The 26,233-nt window shown below is 40.8% G+C and overlaps 1 protein-coding gene across 8 annotated transcripts in view; it reads left to right on the top strand.

Annotated features, from left to right (window-relative positions):
• PATJ (PATJ crumbs cell polarity complex component) overlaps positions 1 to 26,233 on the top strand; it is a 415,136-nt gene that overhangs the window by 7,522 nt on the left and 381,381 nt on the right. For 7 of the 8 annotated variants that reach the window (XM_063698171.1, XM_055362138.2, XM_031012337.3 and 4 more), the window contains exons 2-6: positions 14,248 to 14,304; positions 14,403 to 14,569; positions 17,648 to 17,842; positions 20,631 to 20,770; positions 22,791 to 22,986. In XM_063698171.1, the coding sequence (XP_063554241.1) occupies positions 14,283 to 14,304; positions 14,403 to 14,569; positions 17,648 to 17,842; positions 20,631 to 20,770; positions 22,791 to 22,986 (720 nt within the window). In that variant the 5' untranslated portion in view covers positions 14,248 to 14,282. Of the gene's footprint in view, positions 1 to 5,938; positions 6,227 to 14,247; positions 14,305 to 14,402; positions 14,570 to 17,647; positions 17,843 to 20,630; positions 20,771 to 22,790; positions 22,987 to 26,233 lie in introns of all 8 variants that reach the window. The other variant, XM_055362067.2, reaches the window with a different exon arrangement.

Here is a 26,233-nt window from a genome sequence, read left to right as displayed (position 1 = left end):
CAAGTGATCTGCCTGCCTTGGCCTCCCAAAGTGCTGGGATAACAGATGAATAAATCTTAAAAATGTAAAGTTGAGCTTAAAATAGCAAGTTGCTGAAGAATAAGTATACAGTATGATGTAATTTATATAAAGTTTAAAAACCTGCTGAACAGTAATATTGTAAACCAGGACAATGTGTGTTTTAAGAATTTCACATTTGAATTTTGTCTGTATTGATTGCTTGCATTTGGGAAGCTGCCTCATAGTTCAAAGAAGTTAGTGGAACCACTGTGAGATGAACATTCTCTAATGTAGGTTGTACTCTTAGAACCAAAGCAGACCAAGGTCCTGCCCTTGCTTTGACCCTTTGCACACCTTGCTTGGTTTGGTAGATGGCTTTTAGGCCTGGGTCTGTGGGCTTTCAGGGACAGGTCAGTTTCATTTCACTTTAGCTGCTATTAATAATAATTAGTGGGTGTGGCTTTGACAATAGGGGCTGGTGGGCAGGGCTTCTGCCTGGTCTCCCTTGGGGTTATTTTCTGGAGCTTTTTTTTTTTTTTTTTGAGATGGAGTTTCTCTATTTTTGCCCAGGCTGGAGTGCAATGGTGTGGTCTCGGCTCACCACAACCTCTGCCTCCCGGGTTCAGGTGATTCTCCTGGTACTATTACTACTGAGTAGCTGGGATTACAGGTGCCCGCGACCATGCCTGGCTAATATTTTTGTATTTTGAGTAGAGACGGGGGTTTCTCCATGTTTGTCAGGCTGGTCTTGAACTCCCAACCTCAGGTGTTCTGCCTGCCTCGGCCTCCCAAAGTGCTGGGATACAAGCGTGAGCCACCACGCCCGGCCCATTTTTCGGAGCTTCTAATGAAGTTCCAGGACGTAGTGTGGTAGAAGAGGGAGATCAGTTAAGTGAATGTTGAGGGTCAGGTTGTAAATCTTCCCACCATTTAAAATTTGAAGTATTCTCTCATTTTTAAAGTAGTTATCTACTGAAAGGTCACTAACAGTTGAACCCCTTCCCCATGGAATTAACTCTCTCCAATGGCATCTATGTTTCCTTGCTTTGTTTTTACCTTTTTTCATAGTATCCCTTTCCCTTTTCTATTTTATTTTACTTTTTTTTTTTTTTTTTTGAGATGGAGTCTCACACTCTGTTGCCCAGGCTGGAGTGCAGTGGTGCAATCTCCGCTCACTGCAATGTCTGCCTCATGGATTCAAGTGATTCTCCTGCCTCAGCCTCCCGAATAGCTGGGATTACAGGTGTGCACAATGACACCTGGCTAATTTTTGTATTTTTAGTGGAGACAGGGTTTCACCATGTTGGCCAGGCTGGTCTCAAACTCCTGGCCTCAAGTGATCCATCTCCTTGGCCTCCCAAAGTGCTGGGAGTACAGGCATGAGCCACCACGCCTGATTCCTGATATGACCATAATTTCTGGGGAGAAGCTGGGAGTGTACAGTCGGCAGTGTGGGTAAAATTGAATAGCATTTTTGAGGTGGAAACTAATCATTAGTGAATAGTATGAATGCCCAGGTCTTTTTAGTGGGGACTGGCTACATGATCAGAGACCTCTGAGTGTGAAAATTGCCCAGATTTTTTTTGTCATTGTTGCTCGTTGGAGAAAACTGCTACCAACCAGAATACAGAAGCCTACCATAGACTGGGTGCATTGTCTCTAGCCTGTAATCCCAGCACTTTGGGAGGCCAAGGCAGGCAGATCATCTGAGGACAGAAGTTTAAGACCAGCCTGACCAACATGGTAAAACCCTGCGTTTACTAAAAATACAAAAATTAGCCAGGTATGGTGGTGCACACCTGTAGTCTCAGCTACTAGGGAGGCTGAGGCAGGAGGATTGCTTGAACCCTGGAGGTGGAGGTTGCAGTGAGCCAAGATTGCACCACTGCACTCCAGCATGGGCAACAGAGTGAGACCCTGTCTCAAAAAAATAATAATAATAATAAAATAAAAAAGGCCAGGCGTGGTGGCTCATGCCTATAATCCCAGCACTTTGGGAGGCCGAAGCGGGTGGATCACCTGAAGTCGGGAGTTTGAGACCAGTCTGACTAACATGGAAAAACCTTATCTCTACTAAAAATACAAAATTAGCCCAGCGTGGTGGCTCATACCTGTAATCCCAGCTACTCAGGAAGTTGAGGCAGGAGAATCGCCTGAACCTGGGAGGCAGAGGTTGTGGTGAGCCAAGATCTCTCCATTGTACTGCAGCCTGGGCAACAGGAGCAAAACAACATCTCAAAAAAAAAAAAAAAAAAGAAGCCTACCATATAGCAGTTTAACTTTGTTCCTACAAAAGTGGCCAAGTTATAGGAAGAGTATTGATATGCATTGGTTAACTTTGAATAGTTTAATGAGAAAATTAGCATGAGTTAACTGAATTATTCTGAAAAACTGACTCTTTTCATTTCTTTTTCTTTTCTTTTTTTTTTTTTTAAGACGGAGTCTTGCTCTGTCACCCAGGCTGGAGTGCAATGGCACAATCTTGGCTCACTGCAACCTCTGCCTCCCAGGTTCAAGCGATTCTTCTGCCTCAGACTCCTGAGTAGCTGGGATTACAGGCACCTGTCACCACACCTGGCTAATTCTTGTATTTTCAGTAGAGGCGGGTTTTCACCACGTTGGCCAGGCTGGTCTCAAACTCCTGCCCTTGTGGTCCAAGGCCTCCCTTGTGCCCACCTCGGCCTCCCGAAGTGCTGGGATTACAGGGGTGAGCCACCACGCCTGGCCTTCATTTCTTTTTAAAAAAATTTATTTATGTTCATTGAAGCACTATTCACAAGTTTTAATTTCAGATTCTGAATTTAAAGTGGTGTCTTTCAACTTCAATTTCAACATTTCCTGAATGTTCACTGTCAGGAGGATTTAAACATTGCTTAGGCTTAAGCACATATCTGCAAACTGTCAGGATTGTTCTGGAATTTATATATGTTTCCAAAATTCCAGGGTTATAGTGGTCCAAAATATAGTATTTTTATATTTAAGGTATTTAGAAAAGTCTTGTCATTTGGTAGGAACACAATGTTAGGACACCTGACTTGAATCTGCATTTGTATGGCAGCAGATGTATTTATTTGAAGTACTGGTGGAGAGCAACCATTATTCTTTGGCTAGGAAAGTTTGTTTTTTGTTTAATCAGTACCTCATAAATGCTGAGCTTTGAGGACAAAGGAATGATAATTAGACACATCCTGAGCTTTGTACTCCAAAGGAAACAATAGAAACTTAAACCTTCAATTTTTGAAAAACTTCAGAAATCATGACTATATTTACACTTGACATTGATCTTTGCACTTGATATTGATAAGCATAAATATAATTATATTTACACTTGCTCATTGATTCTTCAAACTCCCTGGTTCAATGAGCTCTGGAAAATTCCCACTGGGGAGTTATGTGTGGTCTAATTGTGACCTGCCCAATTCACATGTGCAGTTAGAGGCTGAACACCTGTTCTTTCCCAAAGATATTGCAAGTGATCATTTTCTCCCCAAATTTCAGGTTAGATATATCATATGTCTTAGTAAATCAGTGGGGAATTACATTCTTGTGAGGTACTGGGAGCTCAAAAAGTGTTTCTCAGAATCCTTACTTTGCCTAAATTCTTGATTCTATTATATATATTTTATTTTATTTTATTTTATTTTGAGACAGAGTCTCGCTCTGTCACCAGGCTGGAGTGCAGTGGCGCGATCTTGGCTCACTGCAACCTCTGCCTCCCGGGTTCAAGCGATTCTCCTGCCTCAGCCTCCCGAGTAGCTGGGATTACAGGTGTGCATCACCACGCCAAGCTGATTTTTGTATTTTTAGTAGAGATGGGGTTTCACCATGTTGGCCAGGCTGGTCTCGAACTCCTGACCTCAGGTGATCCACCTGCCTTGGCCTCCCAAAGTACTGAGATTACAGGCATGAGCCACCGTGCCCAGCCTATATATTTTATTTATTAAGTTTTTTATCTTAATCAGATCGAGTTTAATAAAAATATAATAAATCAAATAAATATAAAATATAATTTAATTTAAAATTAAATTTCTATCTCTCTTCAAATACTCCATTAATTGGCGTTGGCCTAGGCCTTGGGTTTTAAAAAGCCACAATATTATAATAATTTCCTTCAATCACATTCTACAGTGAACCAGATATGAAAAATTCATGGCAGAAACTCTCTTGATCAATGATGGAGTGGAAGCTCCCAAGCATAATAAAGTTCTCATTCTCTGGAGGCTGTCCAACTATGAGGACAGTAGTACAATGTGGCATCTTAATTTCTAGCTGTGACCAATTGTAGGTAGCCTATCTATGACAAGTTAGACTCAGTTTTACCGTGTTTCAACAAAGTTGAAATCCCCCTCCATAAGCCCTGTTGGTTTCTTAACTAAACAGGTAAATTTGAATGACCAAAGATTTCCTATGACCATACCCTGAGTGAGACATAGGTTCCATTTAGCCTGAATGCTGTTTGATGGATAGTGAGTTGTAGAGTTACTTGTGTTTCTTCCTTTTTTTGTCATATACTCTTTTTTGTCATAGCTAACTGCACCCTCAATTTCCTGGGCTTGGGTAATTCTCCCACCTCAGCCTCCCAAGCAACTGGAACTACAGCTTTGCCACCACGCCTGGCTAATTTTTTGCATGTTTTTGTTTTTTTTTTTTTTTGTAGCTACATGGTTCTGCTATGTTGCCCAGGCTGGTCTCAAACTCCTGGGCTCAAGCAATCCTCCCACTTGGGCCTTTCAAAGTCCTGGAATTACAGGCATGAGCCAACGTGCCTGGCCTTACATACTCATAAAGCTTTAATCTTCTTCTCTGGACATTTCTTTTCACCATGGAATTGTAATTTTCCAGGCCTGCTTTGTGGACATAGTTTAACCTTACTAATTATGAGTCAGAGACCTGAGTTTCATGATGAGCACCTGTAGTCCCAGCGACTCAAGAGGCTGAAGCGGGAAGATCTCTTGAGCCCAGGAGTTCAAATACAGCCTGGGCAACATAATGAGACCCTGTTTCTAAAAAAATAGAATAAAATAAGAGAGGTAGACGGCCAACCAATTTCTACCCTTAATCCTTACCAAGGGATACTCCAGTATGGTCTCCAAAATGTGCAAGATGATCCATTAACAGGTTAGGAAGATGGGCAGGGCGCAGTGGCTCACGCCTGTAATCCCTTTGGGGAATTACACTTTGGGAGGCCGAGGCGGGTTGGTCACGAGGTCAGGAGTTCAAGACCAGCCTGACTGAGATGGTGAAACCCCGTCTCTACTAAAAATACAAAAAAAATTAGTCGGACGTAGTGGCGGGCGCCTGTAGTCCCAGCTACTCGGGAGGCTGAGGCAGGAGAATGGCGTGAACCCTGGAGGTAGAGCTTGCAGTGAGCCGAGATGGCGCCACTGCACTCCAGCCTGGGCGACAGAGCAAGACTCCGTCTCAAAAAAAAAAAAAAAAAAAGTTTAGGAAGATGACAATAAAACTTAACCATTTTTACCTTACCCTCATAAAGTTTCTATTTTATGTATGTTTTAAAACATGTTAGTATAGTAGTATATGTTTATAATTATTTAAAAATAAATTGAGATACATGGCCAACACATTTTTACTTATGGGAATGTGTGTGTTAAAAAGTTTGAAGACCACTAATCTATACTATTATCAGAATTACATTTTAAAAATAGAAATCTGGACTCAGTACTTCCCTACTTAAAAGCCTTTAATTATTTCCTGTTGCTAACAGGATAAAGACCAGTCTGCTTAGCATTGTTTACAAGGACCCTTTCAAATTAGTCTATCTAAATCAGAGCTTCTCAAACTATCAGTGGTGAAAGATCAGGCTCCCCACTCTATAATCTTTCAAGAACTGATACTTTTGTAAAATACGTTATTAGAAAAAATGAAATTTTAAAAAGACATACAAAATAAGGCCACGTGTCTTTTTATTTTTTTTTAGACGGAGTTTCTGTTGCCCATGCTGGAGCGCAGTGGCGTGATCTCGGCTCACCGCAATCTCTGCCTCCTGGGTTCAAGCGATTCTCCTGCCTCAGCCTCCCAAGTAGCTGGGATTACAGGCACCTGCCACCACACCAAGCTAATTTTTGTATTTTTAGTAGAGACGGGGTTTCTCCATGTTGGTCTCAAACTCCTGACCTCAGGTGATCCACCCACCTCGGCCTTCCAAACTGCTGGGATTGCAGGCGTGAGCCGCCGCACCTGGCCACCAAGTTTTTTATTACTAAATGTAAGACATTTTACTCTGCCATATTGCAGAAAAGTTTCTAAATGTTCATTCCCAATTTCTATACTTGTGCCTTTATGGGCCAAGCATCAGTTTGCAGTCTATACCTGGAGTAACAGTGGTCTTTTTTCCCCTTTCTGCTACTTCTGGAGATCTTATATTAGGTTATTAAAAGCTAGTTATTGTTTTCACAGAAAGTCACGCACTTTTGCACCTGTATGCAGTGGTTCTTCAGTTGTGGTGTCTGGTCTAGGAGCATCACAGGGTTACAGGAGAACTTGCTAGAAATGCAGATTTTCAGGGCCCACCTCAGACCTACTGAATCAGTAACTCTGACAGTGGGACTCTGCAATTTGTGTTTTAACAAGCCCTACAGGTGATTCTGATGCATGCTAAAGTTTGAGAACCACTAACCTAGGGTAGCCTTATATATTGCTCAAACCAGGACACTTTTTTTTTTTTTTTTTTTGGTTTTTGGAGACAGAATCTGTTTCTGTTGCCCAGGCTGGAGTGCAGTGGCATGATCTTGGCTCACTGCAACCTCTACCTCCCGGGTTCAAGTGATTCTCTCTCCTTAGCCTTCCAAGTAACTGGGACAACAGGCGTGTGCCACCACGCCTGGATAATTTTTTATATTTTTAGTAGAAATGAGGTTTCATCATATTGGCCAGGCTGGTCTTGAACTCCTGACCTTGTGATCTACCTGCCTCCCAAAGTGCTGGGATTATAGGCATGAACCACCATGCCTGGCCTGTTTTTTAAATTTACAATGAGTTTTCTGTTGTGTTCTCATTCCAGTATTCCTAAACTTTTTAGGTAGGATTAGTCACTCTTTATGATTTCTCTTAACACGTGGTACATACCTTTGCTCTGCTATTGTGTGTGTATGCCTTATAGTATAATTATCCCACTGTGTAGCTTGTAGACTGTCATAGCCATCGTTTTTTTGTCACTTTTACTTTTTTTTTTTTTTTTGATCTTGCTCTGTTGCCAGACTGGGGTGCAGTAGTGCAATCATGGTTCACTGCAACCTCGATCTTCTGGGCTCAAGCGATTCTCCCACCTTAGCCTCCTGAGTAGCTGGGACACAGGTGTGTGTTAACAGGCCTGGCTAATTTTTAAAATTTTTTGTAGAGACTGGGTCTCACTATGTTGTCCAGGCTGGTCTTGAACTCCTGGGCTCAAGCAATTCTTGAACCTTGGCTTCCTAAAATGCTGGCATTACAGGTGTGAGCCACTGCATTGGGCCCTATTTTTCATTATTTTTATTTTTGTTTTTTGAGACAGGGTCTCATGCTGTCACCCAGGCTGGAGTGCAGTGGTGCTATCTCGGCTCACTGCAGCCTCAACCTTCCTGAACCCAGGTGAGCCTACCACCTTAGCCCTCTGAGTAGCTGGGACTACAGGCGTGCACCATCACACCCAGCTAATTTTTGTGTTTTATGTAGATACAGGGCTTTGCCATGTTACCCAGGCTGGTTTCAGACTCCTGGGCTCAAGCAACCCACCTGCCTTGGTCTCCTGAAGTGCTAGGTTTAGAGGCATGAGCCACTATGCCTGGCTCCCTAGTTTTTAAATTATAAAATTAATACCTGCAGCATTTAAAGTTGTAAAATGAAAAGTTTAATTTTTAAATCTCTCCATCCTCACGTCTACTTTCTAGTAGTAGTCACTATTACTACATTGACTATCTTTCTAAATCTCTTTTTTTTGATATGTATGTCTAGCTGTGTTGACCATGCTGATGTTGAACTCCTGGGCTCAAGTGATCCTCCCACCTCAGCCTCCTGAGTAGCTGGGATTACAGGCACATGCCAGCATGCTTGGCTTAACTCTTCTAGAAACCTACACACACACATTTTTTTTTTTTCTTACAAACATGTGAAAATAATGCACTCATTCTGAAACTCTGTTTTCCTCATTCAGTTGTGCATATTGGATTAACTTCTCTGTGTTAATGCAAAGGGTTGGATTGTCAAAGCATCTTCATCTGAATGTGAAATCTTACCCAACTCCAAACCTTACTCATGATTCAGAGGTTACAGGCAGAAGCCGCAGACACAGATGAGCATTCCTTCTTGGAGGAGCCCCCAGCCAGCAGGCACAGCTTCCAAAGAATTTCACTTTCTTCTACATTGGGATATATTATCAACATACTGAAAATAGTTACATATGACTGATATGAAGTCACTTCTACATGTATTTATGATAAACTTACCGTAGTTTTTTTTGTTTGTTTTTTCTTGAGATGAAGTTTTGCTCTTGTCACCCAGGCTGGAGTGCAGTGGCATGATCTTGGCTCGCTGCAACCTCCGCCTGCTGGGTTCAAGCGATTCTCCTGCCTCAGCCTCCCGAATAGCTGGGATATCAGGCACCTGCCACCACGCCCAGCTAATTTTTGTATTTTTAGTAGAGACAGGGCTTGACCAAGTTGGCCAGCTAGTCTGGAACTCCTGATCTCAAGTGATCCGCCCACCTTGACCTCCCAAAGTGCTGGGATTACAGACATGAGCCACCATGCCCGGCCCTACTGTAGTTCTTAATTTGTTTACAGAAGTAAAATTCAACCTTGGGACACAAGTTTTTGCTTTGGATTAAGAAATATTTTTCCTAAAGAAAGCCTTTTCTGTTGTGGGAATCTCTAGTTTTTGTTGTTGTTGTTTTTTAAAGAGTCAGTGTCTCACAGGCTGGAGTACAGTGGCATAATCATAGCTCACTATAGCCTCGAACTCCTGGGCTCAAGCAACCCTCTGGCCTCAGCCTCCAAAGCCACTGAACCTGCCAAGGGGAATCTCTAGTTACACAAATAGAAAATGCCTGTGATTATCTCCTGTTTTCCAGCTAGCCATGCCCCAGACATCCATAAATTCTCAGATTATTTACAGAAGGCAATTAAGGGAGACCAGATATATCCTGATATTTTAAAATAAGAGACCATTTCTTATCTATTACAAACCTTTATCATGTTTGCTAGGAAGTCAGCTATCATGCAGGGAATCCCCCAAGCTTGTCCAACACAGGACAGCTTTGAATGCAGCCTGACACAAATTCATAAACTTTCTTAAAACATTATGAGATTTTTTTGCAATTTTTTTTAAAGCTCATCAGCTATCATTAGTGTTAGTGTATCTTATGTGTGGCCCAAACAATCCTCCTCTTCCAGTGTGGCCCAAGGAAGCCAAAAGATTGGACACCCCTGCGGCTGAAGGAGTGAGCTACAGGCTTGCTGTTAACACTTTCCCCCTCATCACCTTTTCAGTACATTCAGACCTATTTCATCATTTTAATTGCCTTTTTTTTTTTTTGAGACAAAGTCTCGCTTTGTCACCCAGGCTGGAGTGCAGTGGCACGATCCCGGCTCACTGAAACCTCCACCTCCTGGGTTCAAGTGATTCTCTTGCCTCAGCCTCCCAAGTAGCTGGGATTATAGGCATCTGCCACCATGCCCAGCACATTTTTGTGTTTTTAGTACACAAGGTTTCACCATGTTGTTCAGGCTGGTCTCGAGCTCCTGACCTCAAGTGATCCGCCTACCTTGGCCTCCCAAAGTGGCGGGATTACTGGCGTGAGCCACAGCGCCCGGGCTGATTGCTTTTGATAATTTACTTTTTCCAGGAGTTTTGCTATTAAAAATATGGTAAATACCCTTGCACACACATCTTTGTCCCCCTTTGCCAGTATTTCTTTCAGAGTGACACTCAGAAGTAAAAATTGTACACTCTTAGGACAACTTAGCAGTATCAGTATACATTGTGCAAATTTTTATTTCCACCTATTTTTTCATGACATTTGGAGTATAAACTATTATTAATCTCTAATAAATCAATAAATGTCAGTTGAGATTTGGCAGTAAAAAAATGTCATCTTATTGTTTTAGTTTGCATTCTTCGATTTAGAGAGGTTGATGTGTTAATGACCAGCAGGCCGCTCTTGTCAATCCTGTTGGGCTGTATGCTGCTATATGAGAGTACAGTGCTGTCATGACTGCCCTTTTGTTATTCACAGTTACCTGTCACTGGGTAGTTGTAAGAGTTGTACAGTTGAGATGCTGAGCACATCAGAAGTGTTTTTTTGATGCTCTATTCAGCACTTCTTTTGGTATTCCCATCGAATCCAGTGAACATGTGGATGGAATACTTAGACCTTTTATCAATGCCAATGGCATCCGTTATTGGTTTTCAATATGCTTTTTTGCTTAACGATCTTGAATTAGAAGATAAAGATGTCATTCAGCCACCATATCCAGGTTGATGTAAGAAAATTTTGATTGTATAATACTCGTATTTCTTTGATGGTTCATTACAAGTGTGTATCACTAGTAAAAATGATCACTGGAAATGTCTCATTTTGGTCATAGCAAAGGGTTTTGCTAGCCTTTTGAGTTTTTAATTATGTTACATTTTAGATTAATTTCATCAAATCACTGGAATTAAGAAAACATTATCCATAGAGAATGCCACTTTGAGTGGTTTCTTTTTTCTTTTTCTTTTTTTTTTTTTTTTTTTGAGACAGAGTCTGGCTTTATTGCCTAGGCTGGAGTGCAGTGGCGTGATCTCAGCTCACTGCAACCTCCACCTCCCAGGTTCAAGCAATTCTCCTGCCTCAGCCTCCCGAATAGCTGGAATTACGGGTGAGTGCCACCACGCCTGACTAATTTTTGTATTTTTGTTAGAGACGGGGTTTCTCTGTGTTGGCCAGGCTGGTCTCGAATTCCTGACCTCAGGTGATCCACCCACCTCGATCTCTCCAAGTGTGGGATTACAGGTGTGAGCCGTGGCGCCCAGCCTGGGTGTTTTCTTTCGAGCTGTAGATGACTAGTAAGAGTCTGAGATCATTTGTACAGCTTGGGAATTTTTCTTTTATTTTTTGTTGAGATGGGGTCTCCCTTTGTCACCCAGGCTGGAGTGCAGTGGCATGATCATGGCTCACTGTAACCTCAACCTCCTGGGCTCAAGCGATCCTCTCACCTCAGTCTCCAGTGTAGCTGGGATTACAAGTACAAGCCACCACACCAGCTAATTTTTTTGTTTTTGTAGAGATGAGGTTTCACTTTGTTGCACAGGCTGGTCTCAAACTCCTGGATTCAAGTGATCCTTCTGCCTTGGCCTCCTAAAGTACTGGGATCACAGTGAGCCACTGCTCCTGGCCTGGTTCAATAAATTTTGATAAGTATATACATCTGTGTAAACAGTACCCCCTTCAAGACACAATGTGTCCATCACTCCAAAAAAGCTTCCTTGAACGCCTTCCCAGTGGAGGGGAGGGAAAATAGCTTCTACCCTTCTAAGTTTTCGGTTGGGGCCCCTATAATAAAGGGTAGATTAACAAGAGAAAAACATGTAAACTTGTTTAATATAAGTTTTACGTGACATGGGAGCCTTCATAAGGAAATGAAGACCCGAAGAAACAGTAAAACCTGAGTGTTTTTAAATTAGGTTTGATGAAGAAGGAAGAGTTGTGGAATGTGATAGGACAGAAAGGGATATGAGCTAAGAGTGGTAAACAGGGAAAAACTTAACAAGGCCTGTTTGTTTGTATTCCTCTGGGTGTTCCTCTATTTTTTTTTTTTTTTATTTTTGAGACAGGGTCTCACTCTGTTCCTGAGGCTGGAGTGCAGTGGCATGATCATAGCTCACTGCAGCCTCAACCTCTTGGGCTCAAGTGATCCTCCTGCCTCAGCCTCCTGAGTAGCTGGGACTATGGGTATGTGCCACCATGGGTGGCTGATTTTTAAATTTTTTTTGTAGAGATGGAATCTCACTGTGTTGCCCAGGCTGGCCTCAAACCCTGGGGCAGAAGTGATCCTCCTGCCTCGGCCTCCCAAAGTGCTGGGATTATAGGCATGAGTCAATGCGCCCGGCCACTCTGTCTTTTGAGATTAAGATGCTGCTATCTTCTGGGTATAGAGAGGACACCTCTCACATGAGGATCCTATGATCTGCTTCAGGGGAAGTCTTTTTTGCACCTGCTGTTTCTCAGATTCCTTCAACTTAAAATATTCAACAATGCCAAGGTGTCATATTTTGGGAGTAGCATGTTCTGAAGCCTGTCATAGTCAGTTCCCTATCACCCTGCCCCAGGTAAATTAATCTATAATTGTAGATTAGTTTTGTGAGTACTTGAACTTCGTATGAATGTAATGATACAGTATGGTTTGTGCCTTTTTTGGGTCAGGTTTCTTTTTTCTTTTTATTTTATTTAAGTTTTAGGGTACATGTGCACATTGTGCAGGTTAGTTACATATGTATACATGTGCCATGCTGGTGCACTGCACCCACTAACTCGTCATCTAGCATTAGGTATATCTCCCAATGCTATCCCTCCCCCCTCCCCCCACCCCACCACAGTCCCCAGAGTGTGATATTCACCTTCCTGTGTCCATGTGATCTCATTGTTCAATTCCCACCTATGAGTGAGAATATGCAATGTTTGGTTTTTTGTTCTTGCGATAGTTTACTGAGAATGATGATTTCCAATTTCATCCATGTCCCTACAAAGGACATGAACTCACCATTTTTTATGGCTGCATAGTATTCCATGGTGTATATGTGCCACATTTTCTTAATCCAGTCTATCATTGTTGGACATTTGGGTTGGTTCCAAGTCTTTGCTATTGTGAATAATGCCGCAATAAACATACGTGTGCATGTGTCTTTATAGCAGCATGATTTATAGTCCTTTGGGTATATACCCAGTAATGGGATGGCTGGGTCAAATGGTATTTCTAGTTCTAGATCCCTGAGGAATCGCCACACTGACTTCCACAATGGTTGAACTAGTTTACAGTCCCACCAACAGTGTAAAAGTGTTCCTATTTCTCCACATCCTCTCCAGCACCTGTTGTTTCCTGACTTTTGAATGATTGCCATTCTAACTGGTGTGAGATGGTATCTCATTGTGGTTTTGATTTGCATTTCTCTGATGGCCAGTGATGATGAGCATTTCTTCATGTGTTTTTTGGCTGCATAAATGTCTTTTTTTGAAAAGTGTTCATGTCCTTTGCCCACTTTTTGATGGGGTTGTTTGTTTTTTTCTTGTAAATTTGTTTGAGTTCATTGTAGATTCTGGATATTAGCCCTTTGTCAGATGAGTAGGTTGCGAAAATTTTCTCCCATTTTGTAGGTTGCCTGTTCACTCTGATGGTAGTTTCTTTTGCTGTGCAGAAGCTCTTTAGTTTAATGAGATCCCATTTGTCAATTTTGGCTTTTGTTGCCATTGCTTTTGGTGTTTTGGACATGAAGTCCTTGCCCGTGCCTATGTCCTGAATGGTAATGCCTAGGTTTTCTCAGAAATAACGCCGCATATCTACAACTATCTGATCTTTGACAAACCTGAGAAAAACAAGCAGTGGGGAAAGGATTCCCTATTTAATAAATGGTGCTGGGAAAACTGGCTAGCCACATGTAGAAAGCTGAAACTGGATCCCTTCCTTACACCTTATACAAAAATCAATTCAAGATGGATTAAAGGTTTCTTTTTTTCAACATATCATTTTTGAGATTTCTCCTTGTTGTGTGTATCAGTAATTTTTCCTTTTTATTTCTGAATATTATATACCATTTGTTTATTCTTCTGTTACTAGACACTTGGGTTTTTCTAGTTTTGGGGTTTTTATAAATAAAAATGCTGTAAACTTTCATGTACAGGCGTTTTTGTGAGCATGTATTTTCATGAATACTGAGTAAGTATTTGTGAGTGGAAGTGCTGGGTCATATAGTAAGTGTATTTTTAACTTTATAAGAAACTACCAATTTTCTGAAGTGGTTGTGATATTTTACATTTCTCTTAGCAATGTACAATAGTTCCAGGCACTTCACAGCCTCGTTGAAACTTAGTGTTGTCTGTTTTTAAATTTTAGTTATCTTAGTGGGTGTGTAGTGGCACCTCATTGTGGTTATAATTTTGAATTTCACTGAGTGGAGTCTTGATAAAGAATGTTCTTGAGGTTTTCCTTAATTTTTGTACAGGATTATAGCCATATACAATTGAAATTCATCTTTTATATTGTTAAATTTTTTCTTTAGGTGTCTTTAAGAGTGATTGAAGAGAATAATTCAAAATGCCTGAAAATCCTGCTACAGGTATACTGGATATATTGTTCTATAATTAAATTAATGATTTAAAAATGGAATCTCAAATGGGACTTAACTATTACTCTACATATTCATCTTGACCCAAGATAAACTGCAGGTCCTGCAGGTACTTGATCGCCTGAAAATGAAATTGCAGGAGAAGGGTGACACGTCGCAGAATGAGAAGTTATCTATGTTTTATGAGACACTAAAGAGTCCTCTCTTCAACCAGATACTCACACTTCAGCAGTCCATCAAGCAACTGAAGGGTCAAGTAAGTTACCCATCAGAGTTTTACATTAATATATTATATTAATATATTCAAACCTTCAAAGAAAGATAGAAGAGGTAGACAAAGACAAATTATCTTTAAGGACTCAGTTCAGCAAAGAGACTGTATTGGGACCTGTAACCTGTAACCTGTAGGTAGCATTGGCATAGATAATTTAGAAATGTCAATAATCAATTTTTTCTTTGGTAACTAGATGTGGTGGCATGTACTGGTAGTCCCAGCAACTCAGAAGTCTGAGGTAGGAGGATTGCCTGAGCCCAGGAGTTCCAGGTTGCAGTGAGCTATGATCATGCCACTGCACTCCAGCCTGGATGGCAGAGTTGAGACCCTGTCTCAAAAAAAAAAAAAAAAAAATTGTGTTTGGTTTTAGAATATGGTTTTTGTACTTATTTAAGTATGTAAAGGTCAGATGTTTTGAGAATTCTCAACATCTTCAAAACTATAAAATAGAGCTTAACTTAAATATATATTTTTTTATTTTGAGGCAAGGTTTCTCTCTGTCACTGAGGCGGGAGTGCAGTGCTGTGATCCTAGCTCACTGCAGCCTTGACCTCCCAGGCTCAAGCAATGTTCCCACTTCAGCTTCCAGAGTAGCTGGGATAGGTGTGTGCCACCACAGTTGGGCTAATTTTTAAAAATTTTATAGAGGCAGGGTCTCCCTATGTTGCCCAGGCTGGTCTCAAACTATTGGCCTCAAGCAGTCCTCCTACCTCAGCCTTCCAAAGTGCTGGGATTATAGGCATGAGCCACCTTGCCCAGGCGTATTTTCTTTATGAAGTCTTTTTTTTTTTTTGTATTATTATTATTATTTTTTTAGTAGAGACGGGGTTTCACTGTGTTAGCCAGGATGGTCTGTATCTCCTGACCTCGTGATCCACCTGCCTCAGCCTCCCAAAGTGCTGGGATTATAGGCGTGAGCCACCTCGCCGGGCCGAAGTCTTTTATCTAACAAGAAGTGATCATGCCCTTATAGCACAATAGTCACACTTCTCTTAATTGTCAAATATTTGTTGTCTTTCATGCATATTCTGATTAGAAGTTCCTTGGAAGCAGAATATCTGGTATTTAAATATATAGTTATGTTTCTTCTTCTCATTTACCACACTATCTGGATTCTTCAGGCTCTAATACATCATTATTGAATAAGGGACACATATCACCTCTTCTTAGAGGGGTGCAAATTAGCAGTTGTGGGATTTTTTTTTTTTTTTTTTGGTGCTGAGATCGAACCAGAAATTAATTGTTTTAACTGTCCTCTTGGATTCTTTGTTTTGGGGTCAGGGATGGCAAATTACTTTTAAATCACCTATTCTGGAAGCTGAACTTGAATAGTAGCTATACCATAGATGAAATTTGGGCAGAATTTAAAACATAATTGGAGCTAATTTAGCACAGTTAAGTGAAAATTTACAAAATTTGGGAAAAAATGGTTTTTGCTGATAAACTAAAATGCTTGCCCATTAAGTATTTTGTGAGTGATTTGTTTATAGCCAATTAAGGATTAAACTCTACATGTGTCTTTCTGTGAATTGCTTTCTTTAGACCAGAATTTATACCCTAATTTTAGCACTGCCTATATTGATGTTTAGCTTTCTGTATTTCTCTTGGTCATAGAATATCACAATAGTGAATGCTGTTGGTAGCAACTGAAATTGGCAAAGATCAGCAGAAATCTATCACACTTGTTGGACTAAGAGTGGCTGTAACTACCCTATCCTAATAACAATTCTTTATATTTGTATAGTTTGGAGTTGTTAAGTACACAGTCATACTTTATGCATTGGACTGTATAATCCCTGTAGCCAGGGTTTTTTTATTTTTTCTTTGAGGTTTTATTGACATTCATTCTTTTTTTTTTTTTTTTTTTTGAGGCAGATTATTTGCCTGGGCTAGAGTACAGTGGTGTGATTATGGATCATTGTAGCCTCAACCTCCTGGGCTCAAGCAATCCTCCCACTTCATCCTCCCAAGTAGCTGGGCCTACAGGCATGTGACACCATGCCCAGCTAATTTTTGTATTTTTTGTTGAGACGAGAGTCTCACTATGTTGCCCAGGCTGGTCTTGAACTCCTGGCCTGAAGCAGTCCTCCCACCTTGATCTCCCAAAGTGCTGGGATTACAGGTGTGAGCCATCACACCCGGCCTAACATTTATTCTGTTTTTTTTTTTGAGACAGAGTCTTGCTCTGTCCTCCAGGCTGAGTGCAGTGGTGCAATCTCGGCTCACTGTAGCCTCCACCTGCGGGATTCAAGCAATTCTCCTGCCTCAGCCTCCCAAGTACCTTGGAATTACAAGTGTGTACCACCATGCCCGGCTAATTTTTCTATTTTTGATAGTGATGGGGTTTCACCACTGACATTTATTCTTAATGTTACCTTTATTCTACTGTTTTGGCAGTTGTATCAGCCAATGATATTTTAAATTATGTCCACCATAATTACATGATTCTCCTCTTTCTATCAATGTTTAAGTGCCTCCATGACTCACTTACTGCTAATCTTGAGTAAGTTACTTAACCCCTGTGTGCCTCGGTTTTTAGGCTCACAAAATGGGATAATGATATCTCATTAGATTGTTGTAAGAATTAAATGATAATACCTGCAATCATGCTGGTATAGTACTTACTCATAGCAAGCACTCAATAAGTACAGTTATTATCGTTATATACTACCTGTGGATCTTTTATTGCTCCCCACGTGGAAATGTACAGATAAATGGAAAAAGGTTTAGTGCCTTACACTGTTATGTGACTGGATGTATCTGTATATGTGAAGTGTAATAAGATGTCAGTGTACATGCTATTAACTTGGAGTAGTGGAGTAGTGGTAGAAGGCAGGAAATAAGAACAAATTTTAAGCTATTAAACATTTTGTGTAATACTAAATTTAAAAAATTTTTAGCCTTGTGAATACACAGATTTGATCTATCTTTACCTTATTTCTTTTCCATGTATATATTTAATGTGCAAATTATCCATGTAATGGTCAAAATATATTTAATAAATAGAAACAATTTTTCTATAGATTTCTGTTGATGATTCTTTTTTTTTCTATCCAACAGCTCAACCATATACCCTCAGATTGTTCAGCCAACTTTGATTTTTCTAGGAAAGGTTTGTTAGTGTTCACAGATGGTTCCATTACTAATGGAAATGTCCACAGGCCCTCTAATAACTCGACTGTATCTGGGTTATTTCCGTGGACCCCGAAGTTGGGAAATGAAGACTTTAACTCAGTCATTCAACAGATGGCTCAGGTAAAGTTGTATCTTCTCATGGAAATATTTAGCTTCATTTCTCCTGTTTTAGTTTTACAAAGGAGCTTATTCTTTTTGCTGTAAAATGTGTTAGTATGTATTTTGCTTGCTTCTATTTTTATATTGTTAGGAGAAACTGACACCATTTTCTAACCTGTGTGTTGAAAATTTATTGACTTAAAATTACATAAGGAAAGTATCCATGTATGTGGTAAGGAGAGTTTTTTTTTTTAAATTAACATTTATTTTTTGAGATAAGGTCTTGCTAAGGAGAGTTTCTAGACAATGACTAATTGAACACATCTCTATTCTTGTTAAAATAAGATTTTTGGCCAAGCGCAGTGGTTCACGCCTGTAATTGCATCACTTTCTGAGGCCGAGGAGGGCGGATCACTGGAGGTCAGGAGTTTGAGACTAGCCTGACCAACATGGCAAAACCCTGTCTCTACTAAAACTAGAAAAATTAGCCGGGCATGGTGGCAGGCACCTGTAATCCCAGATAGTTGGGAGGCTGAGGCAGGAGAATCGCTTGAACCCCAGAGGCGGAGGTTGCAGTGAGCCGAGATTGCGCCACTGTACTCCAGCCTGGGTGACACCCCATAATTAATGGAAATTAGAACTAATGTAATTCGGAAAATCTAGAAAACATTTGGAAGGATAATCCAGTTGTAGCCCCTAATACCTATTAAAAAATAATAAACAATTAAAATTTTGGACATGTTAGTTTTATGTATGTTCACCTCGACCTTCAAGTGCCATTAAAAATGAAATGAGGTTTGAATGTGGTAGCTTATATCTATAATCTTTGGGAGGCAGAGGCAGGAGGATTGCATGAAGCCAGGAGTTCAAGACCAGCCTGGGTAATGTAGGGAGACCCCCATCTCTACAAAAATAAAAATAAAAATATAGTCGGGCATGGTGGCACTCACCTGTAGCTCCAGGTACCTAGGATGCTTACGTTGGCAGATCACTTGAGCCCAGAAATTCAAAGCTGTAGTGAGCTATGATCGTACCACTGTACTTCAGCCTGGGTGACAGAGCCAAGACCTGTCTCTTAAAAAATAAATAAATAAATAGACAAACTTAAGTTGCAGTGTTAAATAGAATCTGTTTAAGGTGTGATAATTAAATAATATTCTGGTCCTAGTTTTTGACTTTATAGTTCTATCCCTTTCTTTCTTTCCTTTTCTTTTTTTTTTTTTTTGAGATGAAATCTTGCTCTGTTGCCCAGGCTGGAGTGCAGTGGCCCAGTCTTGGCTCACTGCAACCTCCACCTCCTGGGTTCAAGCGATTCTCCTGCCTCAGCCTCCCGAGTAGCTGGGACTACAGGCGCGTGTCACCACGCCTGGCTAATTTTTGTATTTTTAGTAGAGACAGGGTTTCACTATGTTGGCCATGATAGTCTCTCCTGACCTCGTGATCCTCCCGCCTTGGCCTCCCAAAGTGCTGGGATTACAGGCATGAGCCATTGCGCTGGGCCAGTTCTATCTCTTTCATCTGACTAGTAATTATTTTTATGTGGTGCTTTTTTTAGTTGATTACATTTATGAAGTTCTCATGTTATAAGTGCAGTTACTAACTAAAGCAATGAAATACCTGGCTGTCACAAGAACAGTTCTACCTGTTCTTACAGGTAGAACCCGTGTAAATGGTGGCCTTTTCAGAGTCTTTTGAATTTACCTAATAAATAGAATATCAATTGGGCTGGGCACGGTGGCTCACGCCTGTAATCCCAGCACTTTGGGAGGCCAAGGCAGGCGGATCACGAGGTCAGGAGATCGAGACCATCCTGGCTAACACGGTGAAACCCCGTCTCTACTAAAAATACAAAAAAATTAGCCAGGCGTGGTGGCTGGCGCCTGTAGTCCCAGCTACTCGGGAGGCTGAGGCAGGAGAATGGCGTGAACCCAGGAGGCGGAGCTTGCAGTGAGCCGGGATTGCGCCACTGCACTCCAGCCTGGGCGACAGAGTGAGACTCCATCTCAAAAAAAAAAAAATAAATAGATATCAATTAATCAACAATAGAATTAAAAACAGAGCCCTATAAAATGCAGCTGGTTCTACAGGCTAAATACTGGCATTTTTGATATATCTATTTTCCTCATTTAAAAATATATTTTGCGGCTGGGCACTGTGGCTCACGTCTGTAATCCCAGCAATTTGGGAGGCTGAGGCAGGTGGATCGCTTGAGCTCAGGAGTTTGAGACCAGCCTGGGCAACATGGCGAAACCCCGTCTCTACAAAAAATACAAAAATTTGCCAGGCATGGTGGTGCATGCCTATAGTCCCCTCTACCCAGGAGGCTGAGGCAGGAGGATCGCTTGAGCCCAGAAGACGGAGACTGAAGTGAGCCGAGATCACGCCACTGCACTCTACCCTGGGCAACAGAGTGAGACCCTGTCCCCAAGGAAAAAAATAAAATAAAAATGTACTTTGCATTGAGAGAATTTAAGGAAATTCAATGTAAAAGAGTAATTCAGAATTTACTATGGGAAAAGGCATTTTTCTTAGGAGTTTCCATCCAGCTTGGGATTCATCTCATAATGTGAATGAAGTGTGAAAATACCTCTGATTCCCTGAGGTTGCAGAACACTGCACACACTCTCTCTTATGTTCTACTGAAATAATCAAGTGAGAGGATTTCCAGAAATAATTTATTACTGAAATGCTGAGTTTATGTGGTTCTTAGGGGAAGCTGCTTTTATGCTAAGCAATTTCAGTTCTGCAGACAGAGTATGTTGGCTAAATGTACACCATTGACTTTTTTTTTTTAACGCTCCTTCATTAGGGCCGGCAAATTGAATATATAGATATAGAACGGCCTTCAACTGGAGGCCTTGGATTCAGTGTGGTGGCCCTCAGAAGTCAAAATCTGGGAAAAGTTGATATCTTCGTGAAGGATGTCCAGCCAGGGAGTGTAGCAGACAGGTGAGGAAGCTGTTTATTTTCATTTTGCTAATTGTTTCCTGATAATTCTGAAAACTATTATAAAGAGAGTAAAAAACTAGTAATAAAAACAGTAACAGTAACAGCTAACATTTTTGCTTTCGTTTTTGCTATGCATTTGTCAGGCCTTTTGCGAAAATCCTCCTATACCCCATGGCAGCAGTTCCACTATATAGGTATCATCATTCCGTTCTGTAGATGAGAAAGCTGAGATTCAGAGAGGTTCAGTGGTCAACCTATAGTCACAGAGCTGTTAATGCTGGAGCCATGATGTGATTCCAAGACCGTCTGACTGCAAAGCTAGTGCGCTATTTCCCTCTGTTACGATTGAACGTGATATTTTAGCTATGGACTGATCAGTAAGATAGGAATATTGAAGTTCTCATTCTGCATATTATATTGTTTATTATTCTTAAGATTATAACAACATTTTGGTGGTCATGTTACTCTACCTGATTTATTATGCTTATTGTCAATTAAGAGGCCCCTCAAGTCTATGTTATCTCCCGTGTTTGCATTTGCTTTTATTTTTTAAGAGGTATTTGCAAGCCTTTTATTTTGTCTCTGTTTGATTTCCAGTCTTCGGTTTATTATTCATTTAATAAGTATGCTATTCCAATGCACGTGTTAGAATAATAGCAACAATGGTAGTATATTATTATAAAATTCTTAGTTGATAATACATTTTTGAATTCACATCCTCCATTCATGGGGGATTAATTCTAGTCTCCCCAACTCAGATTTCAAACATAATGAGTTTCCGTGACTTTGCATCTTTGTTCTGCCATCTAATGCAGCATTTCTTCAAGAACTGTAGTGAGAATGGGTAAACAGGAAGAGGAAGAATATCTGGTGTTTGGGAGATAATAAAATCAAATACAGTAAACCAGGACAGAGTAAATCCTAGGCTATCTTTAGGATGCACTTTAACATAAGAAGTTCAAGCTTGTGTTTCAGAATCTGACTCCTGATAAGATGCTAGGTAGGCTTCAGTTCCTTAATATGTAAAATTTACTAAGTACTTTAAAAGGTGATTGTGAGGATTATGTGAGATAATGCATGTAAAGCACTCAACATAGTACCTGACTCATGATAAGTGCTCAGTAAATACTATTTTTCTTTGGAGATTTTGCTAATTTCTTTTAAAAAGAGTCCTTCTTACCCTGGCTAGCAGTTGGGAGATTGGTGCTTGGGAGAGATTAAAAGGGCTCAGATTGGCCAAGCTCAGTGTCTCATGGCTGTAATCCCAGCACTTTGGGAGTTCAAGATCAGCCTGGGTAACATGGCAAAACCCCATCTCTACAAAAAATACAAAAATTAGCTGGGTGTGGTAGTCCATACCTGTAGTCTCAGCTACTCGTGAGACTGAGGTGGGAGAATCACCTGAGCCTGGGAGGCTGAGGCTGCAGTGAGGTGTGATTGTGCCATTGCACTCCAGCCTGGGCAAATAGGAGTGAGACCATGCCAAAAAAAAAAAAAAAAAAAAAAAAAAAAAAAAAGCTCAGATATAAATTTGGAAGTAATCTCTATGAATTTTCAAGGAGGGTTTGGCCTCTATTGATAAATATTGGACAAGTAGACAGTGAAGATGGGGTGAGAGTAGGTTATTGGTGTAGTTGAGAATATTGTTACCCTAGTGTGGTATGGGTAGAGATCAGATTGGAAGGGGTTCGGGAGGTTTGGGTTCATGCAGTAATGGAGGCAGTGTCCGTACTTGCAAAACCTTGGCAGTGGGGTCCTATAGATTGTTTTTGTTTATTTTTCTAGGCAGATGGCTTTTAAAGTGTGTCTGTGTGTTTAAGGATGCACTACCAAATTAGGTAATTAGTTAATAACTTCTGTGAAAAACACTCTGAAGAGCTCTGTTTTATAATTAAATAATTTATTTGATAAATGTACTAAGTAAAGTAGTACCATAGGCAACAAACTGCTTAACTTTAATAGATTTTTAAAAATCAGGTTATTAGATCACTTAAAAAATTTCTTTTCTTACGTGATTAAGGGATCAAAGATTAAAGGAAAATGATCAAATATTGGCCATTAATCACACGCCATTGGATCAGAACATTTCCCATCAGCAAGCAATTGCATTATTACAACAAACCACTGGATCTTTGCGACTGATTGTGGCCAGGGAACCAGTCCACACAAAAAGCAGTACTTCTAGCAGCCTAACTGATACAACTCTGCCTGAAACAGTGAGTTGCAAATTTGAAAAAATACTTAATTTTGAATAATGCCATTGATCGTAAGAAGTGTAAAGACATTTAGAAGGTGTCATTTTACCTTTCTTTTCTTTTTTTTTTTTGAGATGGAGTTTTGCTCTTGTTGCCCAGGCTGGAGTGCAGTGGCCAGATCTTGGCTCACTGCAACCTCCACCTCCTGGAATCAAGTGATTCTCTCTCCTGCCTCAGCCTCCCGAGTAGCTGGGACTACAGGCGCCCACCATCACACTCGGCTATTTCTTTTGTATTTTTAGTAGAGACGGGGTTTCATCATTTTGGCCAGGCTGGTCTCGAACTCCTGCCCTCAGGTGATCCACCTGCCTTGGCCTCTCAAAGTGCTAGGATTAAAGGCATGAGCCACTGTGCCTGGCCCGTTTTACTTTTCATGGTTAAAAAAGATGATCATATCTCTGAATGCAGTGTTAGCATATTTAAACAAGATGTTTCATGAAGGTCTTTTTTTTTTTTTTTTGTCTTTTCAATGTCCTGTGGGTCTCTTTAAGATTATTATTTAATATGGAGGCCAAATTGAAGTATTAGGTGTAATTTATTTAGTGATGGAGAGTCTTGTATTCCTTGGTGATGTAGCCAATTAATTGAGAGTTTTTATTAGAAATTTACTGTTGAGTGTTTAAAGTAAGATTTGATTATTTGAAAAACATTATTTTTGAAAATTATAAGGGGATTTATGACCAGATTATTGATATTGCAAAATTATAGCAGGCTTTTTTTCATGTAAAGATACATACTGAACAATTTGAAAGAATAAAAGTATATGTCTCTTTTGGGAACCCTTGAACTTGCTTTTTAACGTTTTACAGATTTTGGCTTGCATCGTCAGAATGCAAGCTAATAAATCTTATTTTCTTATAACACTAAGTGCTAGCTGATTCATTTAATTTTTATTCATTGGGACAAAAGAAAAAATAAGACTGTCTCAGTACAATACAAGGTCACAACAAAAATTAATGTATAGGCATTTTCCCTGTTGTAATCAGCAATATTTATATAGCAGAATTTACATAATAAATACAGTGAATAAAGTGGGGAATTATTTAACGTATAAAGAACAAGGGCTTTGGAGTCAGGCTTGGATGCATTCAAGTCCATTTCTCCCATATCCTAGTGGTGTCACACCAGGCAGATTCCTTTACCTCATACCTTCCTTTGAAGGTATGATGTCTAGTTCTCAGAGATGTTATGAGGCTTGAATGAGAAGGCACGTGAAGAACTAAGCACTGTGCCTGGTGCTGCATATACGTTCTCTGAATATTGGCTGCTATCAGCTGGTATTGTCAGGCATATTATTTTAGCAAACATTATTGTTTCCCAGATAGTAGATGTTCTAGACCTGAATTTATTAAACAATCCCAATATTGCTTTTTTTTGAGATGGAGTCTTGCTTTGTCACCCAAGCTGGACTGCAGGGCGTGATCTCGGCTCACTGCAACCTCCGCCTCCTGGGTTCAAGTGATTCTCCTGCCTCAGCCTCCTAAGTAGCTGGGATTTACAGGCACGTGCCAACACGCCCGGCTAATTTTTTTGTACTTTTGGTAGAGATGGGGTTTCACCATGTTGGCCAGGCTGGTCTCGAACTCCTGACCTCATGATCTGCCCACCTCGGCTTCCAAAAGTACTGGGATTACAGGCTTGAGTCACTGCACCCAGCCCTCCAATAATGCTTTTTATTTAAGACTACATAGTAACTTTGCAATTTAGTGTAATAGAAAAACTGGATGGGTATGGTGGCTCACACCTGTAATCCCAGCACTTTGGGAGGCCTAGGCAGGAGGGTCGTTTGAGGCCAGGAGTTTGAGACCAGCCTGGGGAACACAGTCAAACCCCACCTCTATGGCCAGGCACAGTGGCTCATGCCTGTAATCCCAGCACTTTGGGAGGCCGAGGTGGGTGGATCACCTGAGGTCAGGAGTTCGAGACCAGCCTGGTCAACATGGTGAAACCCTGTCTCTACTAAAAATACAAAAACTAGCCAAGCGTGGTGGCGCATGCTTGTAATCCCAGCTGGTCGGGAGGCTGAAGCAGGAGAATTGCTTAAACCTGGCAGGCGGAGGTTGCAGTGAGCTAAGATTATGCCACTGCACTCCTGCCTGGGTGACAGAGTGAGACTCTGTCTCAAAAAAACAAAAAACAAAAAAAAACACCCCACCTCTACAAAAGATAATGGCCGGGCACTTTGGCTCACGCCTGTAGTCCCAGGACTTTGGGAGGCCAAGGCAGGCGGATCATGAGGTCAGGAGATCGAGATCATCCTGGCTAACACGGTGAAACCCCGTCTCTACTAAAAATACAAAAAATTAGCCGGGCGTGGTGGTGGGCGCCTGTAGTCCCAGCTACTCGGGAGGCTGAGGCAGGAGAATGGCAAGAACCTGGGAGGTGGAGCTTGCAGTGAGCCGAGATCACACCACTGCACTCCAGCCTAGGAGACAGAGTGAGACTCCATCTCAAAAAAAAAAAAAAAAAAATTAGCTGGGTGTGGTGGTACATGCCTGTAGTCCCAGCTATTTGGGAGGCTGAGGCTGGAGGATGGATGATCACAGGAGTTTGAGGCTGACATGAGCTCTGATCATGCACTGCACTCTAACCTGGGTAACAGAGTGAGACCCTGTCTCAAAAAGAAAGAAAGAAAGAAAAACTAAGTAATGAGTATGCCCTAATGATCTTGAGAGGGAGGATATTGTTCTGCAGTTGGATTATGTGAAGTAATGCACATTTCTTATAGAAACCTGCTAGTTAGAGGGGAAACGCTTATGTCTTTTAGTCTGATTTGTATAGTCCTATTGCTAATATCTTTAATGGGGCCTACCTGTCCTCTCCCTCATTAGTCTCTCCACTTTATGTCCTACCACCATTAGATTCTTCACAGATGAATTTTCTTAAACCACTACTTTGGTCCTGTCATTTCTCTTCTGAACCTTTAACTATTTCCACTTGATTACCCAGTTAAATCCAACCTTTGACCTTATCTTTCATCCATGGTGTTATCTGGCCTAGCTTTGCCCTTATATTTTCTTTTTGCTTGAATGTCTTCCTTTGTAGTGCAACTTAAATGCCCCTTTTCCTTGAAGTTTTCTGTAATTCTAAATTGGTTTTGACTTCATGTGCTTCCCTCCCTGTAAAAAATCTTTATAATATTTTGTGATTCTCTTTCAAGCAGACACATATTTACTGGTCCCTACTATGTGCTGGGCACTGTGCTGGG

Source organism: Gorilla gorilla, chromosome 1, assembly GCF_029281585.2.
Source record: "Gorilla gorilla gorilla isolate KB3781 chromosome 1, NHGRI_mGorGor1-v2.1_pri, whole genome shotgun sequence".
Classification (NCBI taxonomy): domain Eukaryota; kingdom Metazoa; phylum Chordata; class Mammalia; order Primates; family Hominidae; genus Gorilla; species Gorilla gorilla.
This window is presented reverse-complemented; position numbering and strand designations above follow the sequence as displayed.